The sequence below is a fragment of the Xiphophorus couchianus genome, chromosome 2 (genome assembly GCF_001444195.1).
Source record: "Xiphophorus couchianus chromosome 2, X_couchianus-1.0, whole genome shotgun sequence".
In the NCBI taxonomy this organism is placed as follows: Eukaryota; Metazoa; Chordata; class Actinopteri; order Cyprinodontiformes; family Poeciliidae; genus Xiphophorus; species Xiphophorus couchianus.
In genome coordinates, this window is record NC_040229.1 from 25077476 (window position 1) to 25088761 (window position 11286).

Below are 11286 nucleotides of genomic sequence, written 5' to 3' on the forward strand. Positions count from 1 at the left end.
CAGGAGCAACACACCACAACACGAACCGATTCCACTCAGGAACATCCCGATTCCAGAAGAAGATCCAGTAAAACCACCAACATACTTGAATTTAGAATAAACAAACACAGATGACGATGTAGAAGCAGTAGTGATAGTTTGTGGACTCATTTTAAGCGAGCTAGTGTCAGCATCAAGTCCTGATTGAATGAAGCCTTATCGTTATAACCTATTTATGTCAGGTTAATGACAGCTGAAATGTCATTAACATTAACCCGGTAACAACTGAAAAGTTACCGGGTTTATCAACTGCGGTACCAGTTTTGCTCCAGTTCCTCTCATTCTCATTTCTGTTGATATTCCTTGTACGAAATGCTGAATAAACATTCATGCTGTTTCCACATACTGTATCATCTCTGCTGATGTCCGCCAGACTCTCAGTTGCGCCATGTCAACTGTTTGGGATTCCCCTCCGTGCTTACGTCACCGCGCTTTCTGATTGGCTACCTGTCACATTCAACAGGTTGCGTTCTCACTCCCAGTCAGGGAAAACCCCACAGGCTGCGATAATTGGGCCAAGACAATTCAACATGTTGAAAATGCCCGATGTTAGATCGGACATTCTACATAACACACAACATTTAGAACTCCAAACGTTCTAAGATTGCCCTAAGGGGAAGCTGGGGGAAAAACATTGGAAACCGGGCCATGTGAGCTAGGCTTTAGCAAGGACACCAACATGCAGAAACCTTGTCTGACGGTTCACACCCCTCATCATACAGGGTGCAGAATAAATTATTTGGTGTTTATTGCCCCCCTTGGTGATGCTGCCCTTGGCAACTGCTCATAAGATAAGCCACTGTTGCATTCATCATTTCCCTTATGTCTTTCAATTTTCCTTAGAAGTCTAAATATCCATGTTTGACTTTGGAATCATAAATAAAACGTCCTAATCCAGTCAGAACAAAAGCTGTAGCTTCTCACCAACCCTGACTTCAACATGGCCGCCTTACATATAACACTCATATAACACTTCTTCTCTCTTGTGGCAAATATGAACATATTTCGAGGCCCAGGATGTCCTCTCTAAGGACCAACAGGATTTAACATGTATGGTTTCAGAGTTATGAACAAAAAAACCTATGTCCTCCACAGAGGACAAAAATGTATTGCTGGGTCTCAGGCTATACTGACGTCACGCTGTCATCACGAGTCTCATTCATAAGTCAAACTCCATGTAGCGTGTGACCCTGCAAAGATCCTCTGTAGATTGGAGGCTTCAAAGTTCAAACTTCTCCCCAGCGCATGTTGCTAACATGAAGAGACAGCCTCAGCAGCACCTTCCACTCCATCCCAGCTGGAGTGTTAGGTGTGACGTCGTTAAATCACCTGTCAGCCTCATCGCTGATGTCACATAACGAGCTGGTTTACTTAATATGCGTCTTGAAAGGCAGAAGGAACGTTGATCCAACGCTTACACAAGCTACAGCCTGCAGAACAAAAAACTCAATAACAGTAAGACTGCATTATTATTATTATTATTATTATTATTATTGCAACAAATAGTTACTATTGGTGATGCCTAGGGTGTACATTTGGATTGAATTCAAATTTATTGCTCTTATTCAAGCCTTAGTTAGCGAGTTGGATGATTGTCTTTTAAAAATGTTTTACATATTTATTCACATGTCTCAAATTCCAAAGTTAGATTTTAAACAGCAGTATTTATGTTGCCATCTACTAAAGGTTTAACTTTGCTTACATTTAATGCCATCTTGTGACAAGATTTATAATAGTGACTGTTTATGTGTGCTTCTAACGTAGTGTTAGGGAAAGTAATACTCCACTTAAGAGTCTGCTATGTATTTTAAATAATTCTAGCAAAACATTGGGGATAATTGGTAGCAGGATGTATGCAGTGCGTATGCTATGGTATAATAGCATATAAGTAAGTGACACCATGTACAGGATTAGAAATATGAGGTACAATTTGAATTCGTTTGTAGATGCAGAGCTAAAGTGCTGACAGTTTGCTGGTCAATAAGTTATTTTTCTTTGCAGGCTTAAAAAATGTCTCCTAAGGTCACTCTTCTTGTGGTGTGGTTGGTTTCTCAGTGCTGGTCCGCTCCATATGTAAGTACAGGCTGATTTTTGATAGAGGTATTTTCCTGTCTAGAAGTAATATTGCAAAAAAAAAAAAATCTTTTAATTATTTGGTATTTTTCTCTTCCAGAGGAGAAACTGGACTCCTCAGGCAATATTGTATCTTAAAGGCGCACGTAAGGCGAACATTTACAGCAAGAAAAAAAATAAAAATGTAGGCAGTTTGAAGCTGTTTTGTTGCTGAGGAAAAAATGTTGACACGTTGCAGAGGGACACCGCTCAACCCTGGAGCGCAGCAGCAGAGAAGAAGGGGACGCTTTACAATTAGGTGCGTCTCACATTTATTTATTTATTTATTCATCTTTTTCTTTACGCCGTTAATCTTGCAATTGTACACTGATACCAAACGCAATTATTTTAGGAGGGCAATGTGTATGGAGCATTACTTGAAATTTAGTTTGGATACCAACAAATTAAGTAAAAAAAAAAAGACATCTTTAAATTCATATTTTCAATTACTACAAATCCACTCAATGTACTGTATGTGTTAGAACAGGCTCCTTTAACCTCTTCAAAATGTTAAAATACTGAAAGTCTTGATTTAAATATGTGATCTTGGTATGATTTGAGGGTCTGGCTGGGAGTGAGTAATAGACATAGAAAAAAAAAAGAGTACATACTAATACAAATAAATTAATAAATGTTTTGATTCATCACCATGTTTCAAAACTTCTCCTAAATTCATGCATAAAAAATATGATGCATCCAAGGCCAGAGGGACGGCAACAACCAGTTCCTGTAAAACTATACACCAATTTATTATGCTAAAGATTTTTCAAAGTTTCCAAACGTTTCTGTTTTGTTCCTCTTAAGTGAACTTTAATCAGATCAACGACGGGCTGGGATTGTCTTCAGCTTCTGTCGAGCTCCTGCAACAAGCTGCAGAAGAAGGTGAACTTGCGCTTCCTTTACATGCTCTATAACCTGCTTAGAAGTTAAAATCTCTTCATCCTTCTTCAGGTGGCGGCAGACACGTTTACCGAGACTCGAGCTTAAAGCATCTCTGATTACTTTTTGCCTGATCCAGTTGTCGTACTTGCTGTTGGATATTTGAACTCTAAAATGTCGTTGTTGGTATGAATGGATAATCTGCAGCAAAGAACTCTTAAATAAACTTCATTGTTCTAAAAATGTAAATTGATTATGACTGACTACATTCTCGTGCTGTGATGTTTGCTGGCAGAAAATTTTGTTCGGTTCCTCTTTCAATGTGCTTTTTAAGCAAATGGGTTCCTGTTGTAAAAGTTTAGAAATTGTTTTCAGTATGCTCCTGGTATGGTAAAGTTGGGAAAGGAACATTTGAAACAAATTTAGTTTTTCAAACTTTATTCTTTACATGTTATATCCTTCCTTTCTTTTTTGTTTCCTTCTTTCCTATCCTGTCAATTAAACATGTCACCTATTAAGATGCTGAGTGAATATCAACAGCTTGCAGTCAAACATCACCACCCTGTCATCACTGAAGGTGCCATGTGGGGGTCAGACATGATGCTCTTAGCTGACATTAAGACACAGTGATGCGTTTCTGCAGCACTATGACCATAACAGAGTATATTTAATGTCAATAAGTGAAGCCACACCCCAGTAAACTTTCTTTATTTTGTATCAAAGCAACACTTTGTGTGTCTGAACATGTACATCAAAACATTTCCCTCTGTTTTTACCACCTTCAATCTCCTCACGAACATTTATAAATGTTCAAAATGACACCTACGGCTGAATATGATAAGAATCTACAGGAAGCAGTGAGTGAGGCGCAGCAAGTGGAACTGAATGGTTTTCAGTGACTGCAGAGTGAAGAGCAACCGAGGAGATGTTTCTGCATCGCCCCCTAGTGGTGGGCTAGATGTCCCGCAGGTCCCTCTGGATGTCCCACAGCGCGTTGGCGCTGGCCTGCACCTGGGCCACCTCTTCATCTGTCAGGGTCATGTTGACCACACTGGCCACGCCTCCGCTGTTCAGCACGCAGGGCAGACTCAGGTACACCTCGTCGCCGATCCCATACATGCCCTGTTGAGGCAGAAACATTAAAGTCAAAAACCAAGTCGCAGGGATTCCTGATTCCATCCTGTTGCAGTGATGTTTAGAATGAGAACAATCAATCAATCAATCAATCAATCAAAAAAAAAAGAAAAATATTCGTGTGACTTTACAACCACAAAATAAGACTAGGTAGCTGGATAGATTATTTTAGATTAATAGGTAGATTAATAAACATAGATAGATAGATAGATAGATAGATAGATAGATAGATAGATAGATAGATAGATAGATATGGAATCATCAGGTCTGCCTGCTGAAATATTCCTTGAGCTATAGAAAAATTATCAAAATATCAGATCATTTCCTGAATTAGATATCTATTTTTCTTATAAACTGAGAAGCTAATAAATATCCAACTTGATTATAAGGCAGAGAGCATTAACATTTCTGAAAAGGGCGCTATAAGAAGTAGAAGTCAAATACGAGTTACGTATGAATGAGTGAATGAATGCATTTATGCTTTACCTGCACCATGGTGGAGACCGGATGGATTCTGTTCATGTTCCTCATGAGGCTCTCAGTTAAGTCGGCCACACTCAGACCGATGGCCCAGTTGGTGTAACCCTTCAGCTTGATCACCTCATACGCGCTTAAAGACACAGAAATACACAGCTTTACACGCAATAAAAGATTTCACTAAATAATGCCTGGACCTAATTCTGCTGAGACTTTAAATTTAGCTAAAGTTAATGTCAAATTACAAAACAAACTCCATGTAAAGCACATTTTGTCTTGTAAAGGCATCTTTGGGGTTTTACTGTGTTTTAGGGAAGACGTACACCAAAACTGCTTTCTATTTATGTCAAAACAATTATCAGCCCATGCTGGAGTGTGAGCAGAGAACATGGTTCCATAAGCGGCGATATCTGGGTTCTGAGTCTTGCCCCAAAATTAAACAGCTAAAAAATGACAATGACACATTTATTAATACTCTTAAAATGACTGCTGCCGTGGTTGTTGATCAGAGTTTCTATGATCATTTAATAAATTACCCATTTTCTGCTTTTCAAGGGAATACAGGCGTATTCTTAAAAATGGGAAAGATGGGAGAACATGGCACTCAAGCGATTCAGATGTCTCTTTATGTAAGACTGAGAAAGAAAACAGCCACATATCGACAGCTAAATAAGGTAACAGACCTAAATCTCTATGCATTTTTATTTATCCCTCTCCTGTGTAAATCATCAGATAAATATGTTGTTCTTTAGAATATCTTAATGTAAAACCAAATGACAGATGGACCGAACATAACAAAGAGCCTCTAGAAAAAAGGTAGCGGCTTCCCAATTTGACCTGATGCTTACCTATCCACCACCATCTTATGAGTTTCTTTCCAGTTCTCTTCATCAAAGTCTGTGCCGATGTTGGGGTTCAATGTCTGCAGGCTGACTCCGGCCACATTTGTCCCGCTCCATACAGGCACTAACATGCACATTGTGAGATTGTCATGAGGCAGTAAGTTGAAAGTGCCAACATATATCTAAGTAAAAACAAACAAATTCCTCACCACTGGTGTCTCCGTGTTCTCCCAGGATCCACCCGTTGAAGCTGCTGGAGTGGATACCAAGCTTGTCCGCCATCAGGAAGCGGAAGCGGGCCGAGTCCAAGTTGGTGCCGCTGCCGATGACGCGGTGCTTCGGAAGGCCGCTCAGTTTCCAGGTCACGTAGGTCAGAACGTCGACTGTTAAAAGCATTTTAGCGGTATTTAAAATAAATATTGCAATCTTTATATGGAAGAGGAAACGCTGTGTTTTATATAAAGGAAGGGTTGGACATGCCCGGGTTGGAAACAACAATGATGATGCAGTCGGGGCTGTATCGTACAATCTGAGGGATGATGTGCTTGAATATGTTGACGTTTCTCTGTACGAGGTTCAGCCTACTCTCCCCCTCCTGCTGACGGACTCCGGCTGTGACGACAACGATGCGAGAGTTTGCTGTAACTGAGTAATCTGAAAAGGAAAAATGGCAGTTAATAAGTTGTGACAAAAAAAACAACAACTTTGCAGTTTAAGATGCAAGTCTATATTTACATCTACAAATAGATGGTAATTTCTCTAATGTGCAGTCTTGTCGACATTACAAAACAAACGGTGACTTCTCACATCAGTAACTGCTTCACCTCTCTCTCTCTCGCCACTGTTCAAATGTTTAATTATCACTTCTTAATGAGTCTTGTTGAATCATTAACAAACTTCATGAGCTGGTTTGGGCTAAATGTTGCTGTCAACAGAGTGAAGAGCAAAGGACTGAGCACACATCCCTGAGGATCTCCTTTTCCCAGTTTAATACCGAGTAACGTCTTACTTGCACTTTTTGTTTGATACTTGTCTTAAATTTTTATTTCTATTTTCAGTATGAGCTGGAATATAATGTTCCATGTTAATAACCGTTTGAATAGAAATGTATAGTGGAGATGTTGTTCTTCAAAAGTTGTGCTGTGAAGGTGTGTAGAGTTTGTGCAAGAGTCAACTGTTGGCAAAAAACAGAGGGTCCAGAGGAGGTAGGAGGCTGGCCTGTATGTGCCCACAACTAATGGGAAATAGTTAATTGCTAAGAATAACCATCAACATTAGCAGCAGGTTGAACATCTTCTAAGTGTTTTTAGAAAAATAGATTTACCTTTGTCTGCGACTATTTTGGGGGTTTTGAGGAAAAGGCTGCCGTGCTGCAGGTCCATCATCTCTCCCTTCAGCTTGTCCTCCAGCACATCCACCAGGGCCAGCTCATCAGCCAGCTCCTGCGACACACCGCGTTCACGCAATTTATTTTAAAACTCCAACATTTAGCGCTCAACCTGCAACTGCTTATGCTGTATCCCTCACATGTTTTGTCACATTCCAGCCACAAAGTTCAACGTGTTCTATTGGGATTTTATGAGACAGAGAAACAGAAAATAGTGCATAACTTGGAACAGGAAAAGAAGTGTATTGTGCACTTGTATTTGACCCTCATTATTCTGAATACTCAAACTAAAACACTCAGTAAAGCCAACAAAACTCTTAAGTCTCCATCCACAAAAACCATTTGTACGTTCAGGCCTGGTTGAAAAATGCCATTATTTTATGCTATAATTGGTACTACACAGAATATACCATGTTCACTGTGAAGCATGGTAGTGTAACTATCATGCCGAGGAGATGCTTTTTCTCCAGATTATAACCAAAACTGAGGGGAAGATAGGAGCAGCTAAATAGAGGGCAATTCTGGAAGAAAACCTGTCGGAGGCTAGAAATAAATTGAGAAAGGGAGTGGAGCTTTATCTCGAATCACAACAGTGATCCCAGTCATTCAGCCGGAGTTAAGTTATAACTTAAATTGTACCAAAATATATAAAAAAGCATCGCTATGCTTGAATCCTTTGGTAAGCCACTGTATTTTTTGATCACAGAAATATGCTACTCAACTACTTCCTTGAATCTAGATGCTTTAGACAAACCTTCCTCAGATTCAGCTTCCAAACCTATCATGAGAAATCAGTTATATTTAAACATTTCATTTTGGGGTCAGTTTTTGCTCTACCCGCTATATATAGGGTGTAACTGTCCTATTTTAGACATTGCGAAAACAGTCTGACATGGTTCAGTAGAAAGTGCGTGTAAGCCACCTCCTTTCATGACAATTGGAAATAGAGGGGATAAGATCAAGATCAGAGGCCAAGAGATCAGTAATCTGTTGTCAATCCAGGGAATTATCCCGTACTGTGGCAGAAGCAGGTGGGGAGGGAATGTTGTGCAAAAGGCAAAAACAGTGGAAATCTTACCCTGAGCAGGATACTGACAGCACAGGCCATGCCGACCTGACCCACACCCACTACTGTCACTTTGTTCCTGGGGGGCTCGGGTGTACCGGTGAACAGTGGGGTGATCAGCTTTTGCAGGACTGAAGCCATTCTCAGTGCTGAAACGTGTTAATGAAACAAAATGAAACATTTTACGGTCGAACAATAGCCAAAAGTTAACCGTTTCAAAGAGCTCTGCGAGCTGCCCCGCATGTCTAAACTTCATAAATACTGCAGTCTGTCAAAGTGCAGCAGGATCAAGAATTAAAGGTGGCAGTTATCTCGGTATCATTTCTCCCTTTTTTTTGTTCATCTAAATCCCATAATCCGCCACTAGAAGCCACACTTCCTGAGCTCTGTCCCACACATGATTTGTCAGCAGAGTTCACCTTGAAACGACACGCAGTCAGACACAGAAAGAGCAGCAATACTTGCTTTGTTCGGCGACGCTCCGAGCTGCTAGGTATAAATACCACCATGTAATCAGCATGGCAGACTGGTGGGGACACCTAAGGCGTGCTTCCCTTAGAGCTGCATCAACGAAACTTCCCAGAGTGGTGGCTGTGCAGTCCAGAAAATCGAGGCAGGTATCCTGGTGTGCTGCAGTAGCAGCAGCAGCAGCAGCAGCGGTAGCAGCGTAGAGGACATGTGACTCAGGACCGGATGGAGGAGCTGCGAGCTGCACAGATCTCCTCTCTCCTCCTCTCCCTGAACCATCCTCCCCTCATGGAGGACGGGACACTATAATCTCACTGACTGCACACTGCTAAAGGAGTTACTGTAATCCCTTAACACTGCTTCCATCTGCTGCACCTGCACTACCCAGGAACCTCGACTTTCCCTCTAGTAATACTCTCATGAAGTGAAACTTCTTCCTGTTTGCTTTAATCTAAATGAAATTTGTACATTAAGAACATTTATTTATGGAACACAATTACCTGCATCAGCAGCTCTTAAAGGTATACATAGTTTTAGTTTTGATTAGGGTTAGGGTTAACCCTAACATAACATAAACATAATTTAAAAATGAGAATTTGAATTAAAAAAAGCTCAGTAAATTAGCATATCGTTACGAATGTACAGTAATACACACAGAGTGATACATTTCGCATCTTAATGAAATTTAGATTATTATAGCTTACAGCTTAATACAAAGATTTTTAAACTTTTGCATATTCATGGTAAGTTGAGTGGAAGGAAAAACTGTTAAAAAAACAGGAGTCCAGTTTTTAAAAGGACTGACAATAAAATAAAAACAAATGTTATTTTCAAACTGTTTGCTAACTAATAAAAACATTATTTTTCATCCAGAATGGTTATGTTGTCTCCATGTAAGTGGTCTAGTTGCAGCATTTTTGTTCACAGAATGCTGTATCCAAGCTTTAAAATGGAAGGTTCAGTGGAAGGAAAAACTGTGGTAGAAAGCAACAGTTTTTTAACAGTTTAACTGCAGCTTTGAGATGATTATTTCATATAATTAGTTTTTCATGCTTTTTCCGATTTTTAATGTCAAAAATGATTTTAAAGTTTGTTGAGACTGGAAAACTTCCAATGTTTAATAATGTTCAATGGAATAAAGTTGGTACATAAATAAATAAAAAAAATCTTCTTTACTTTTTAAAATTACAGTTATTTCAGCTTCCTAATTTGCATGTTCTTTTGAATATTTTATTCGTTTAAAATATTCTAGGGGGCGCTGTTGAGGAATTAGGCCACGCCCACCAAATATTGGACTGCATTCCTGTCGGGGGCGGTGGATAAGGATCGATCCCAGTGATTTTGGTGCAGCTCAGCTGAAATACGTGGAATTTAGAGCCAAACGTATGGCAACGGCGTCACCTGTAAATTCGCCACGCCCACCTGCTCCAACAAAATCTCTTTGCGCTTTAAAGCAAGTGAGACCAGCTAGTTATCTGCCTTCTGACACAAGATCATCTTGATTAGTTCAAGGGGGTCAGAGACAGACAACAAACGGACATAATTTTGGCAGTAATAACAGCTTTACAAACAGGAAGAGTTCAGTCTGATTTCATGTCAGACTGAGAGAAAAATTATGTTTCTATATACAAATAACAAATCTTTATGCACAGGCAGACGTTACTGACAACAATATACCGCTTACTGTAAAACTGTGAGTCTGTCCATTCATTATGACTGAGTGACACTGGATTACCCATGAAGAAACAGTCAGGGATCACAAGAGTGCTGTGCCCTCCAAGCATGTAAACATGGGGAGGTATTTACATGGCTTAGCACCAAGGTCAGGAAGAAGGGACAGCAGTTCTGTGTCTTCACAATAAAAGCATGCTTTCATTTACAACAATATCAGATATTTGTGTCTCATAAACGTGTAAGGTCCGTCATACAGTGGCGATGGAGAAAATGTGATTTGAAATTCTAATTGGGTATATACATATATTAACTTAAAAGAACATGCATTGGAAAAAAATTAGACATACTGCAGGCATAGGTGTCTTCTTTCAGATGCAAATTATGTAAAACTAAGGGTAGAAAGCAAATAAATTCTGAATCATAATGCAAAATTATGTTAAACTGTTGTTTTAAGAATTTAATGCACCTTTTTAGAACACATTCTTTACTACTTTTGGACCTATTAAGACATTTTACAGATAAGGAATTATAGAAAGTAAAACTACACATGATCTACCTGAATACTAGATCTACTGCTTTAAACCTCTTTCTTGTCCAAATGAACTTAAGCAGCCTTTCTAGATCAAAGAGCCCGTCCTTTTCTGATTTTAAAAAGCAGCAAATAATATCAGGCTACAATTGTTGACGGGATTGTTCAAATCACTTTAGCATGAAAATAATAATTTTTTACCTTTTGTCTTGAGGTACTGTGTACGTTAGTTGAAGCTGCTCGCCTTTTCTCCAGAACAAGAGGATCCGCTGTAGACGTGCCGCTCTGCCTGCCTGCTGTCAACCTCCTGGATTTATTTCACTAAGCCTCTCCGTCTCCAGTGGGTCGCCTCGGCTACACAGACCGACATTCACGGTGTCTTTTCTTCAAAAACACTTCAAAGAAACAAGGTTGAAAATGTAAACAATTCACAACAATTATCACAACTTACTGGTAACTTTTGTTCAGTCAAAAACATGATTGTACATTTATTTCTTCGTGATGTTTGTCGTTACTGTTACTCCTTGTTCTGCTTCAAGGAGTTGAAGAGGACAGAAATAAACATCCAGACGTACGGAAACGAGGTTTCTTTACTTTATCTCCCATTCAGCTTTTTACTTTGCGGCAGAGGTTTTGGATATAGTGAAACATTTTAACTCCCTACTTTCAATTTTATTAT

General features: G+C 39.6%; 2 protein-coding genes across 4 annotated transcripts; one reads left to right on the forward strand and one right to left on the reverse strand.

Moving 5' to 3' along the window:
• The first annotated feature begins 1169 nt into the window (after positions 1-1169).
• Positions 1170-3550, forward strand: LOC114158142 (spexin-like). The gene is made up of 5 exons (XM_028039424.1): positions 1170-2112; positions 2213-2258; positions 2351-2410; positions 2956-3033; positions 3103-3550. The coding sequence occupies exons 1-5, from the start codon at positions 2050-2052 to the stop codon at positions 3147-3149; spliced, it is 294 nt and encodes a 97-aa protein (XP_027895225.1). The 5' UTR covers positions 1170-2049; the 3' UTR covers positions 3150-3550.
• A 172-nt stretch (positions 3551-3722) lies between these two features.
• On the reverse strand, positions 3723-11027 carry ldhbb (lactate dehydrogenase Bb). 3 transcript variants are annotated; one of them, XM_028039393.1, is made up of 8 exons: positions 10809-11027; positions 7949-8085; positions 6808-6925; positions 5964-6137; positions 5693-5866; positions 5490-5607; positions 4651-4774; positions 3723-4152 (listed from the first exon to the last, which is right to left on the reverse strand). In XM_028039393.1, exons 2-8 carry the CDS (start codon positions 8075-8077, stop codon positions 3985-3987), a joined length of 1005 nt encoding a protein of 334 aa, XP_027895194.1. In that variant the 5' UTR covers positions 8078-8085; positions 10809-11027; the 3' UTR covers positions 3723-3984. The 3 variants fall into 3 exon arrangements, with proteins under 3 accessions (XP_027895194.1, XP_027895189.1, XP_027895190.1); XM_028039388.1 differs by lacking the exon at positions 10809-11027 and adding an exon at positions 10089-10107; XM_028039389.1 differs by lacking the exon at positions 10809-11027 and adding an exon at positions 8402-8692.
• Positions 11028-11286: the final 259 nt, after the last annotated feature.

Bases quoted from the DNA above. Each gene is read 5' to 3' on its own strand.
- LOC114158142 (XM_028039424.1), top strand. From the start codon at position 2,050: ATGTCTCCTAAGGTCACTCTTCTTGTGGTGTGGTTGGTTTCTCAGTGC. The intron at 2,411-2,955 runs GTGCGTCTCACA...GTTCCTCTTAAG, and splicing joins AGGGGACGCTTTACAATTAG to TGAACTTTAATCAGATCAAC. The intron at 3,034-3,102 runs GTGAACTTGCGC...ATCCTTCTTCAG, and splicing joins GCAACAAGCTGCAGAAGAAG to GTGGCGGCAGACACGTTTAC.
- ldhbb (XM_028039389.1), bottom strand. From the start codon at position 8,456: ATGCTGATTACATGGTGGTATTTATACCTAGCAGCTCGGAGCGTCGCC. The intron at 6,926-7,948 runs GTAAGATTTCCA...GGTGTGTCGCAG, and splicing joins CTGTCAGTATCCTGCTCAGG to GAGCTGGCTGATGAGCTGGC. The intron at 5,608-5,692 runs GTGAGGAATTTG...TGTGCATGTTAG, and splicing joins AGAACACGGAGACACCAGTG to TGCCTGTATGGAGCGGGACA.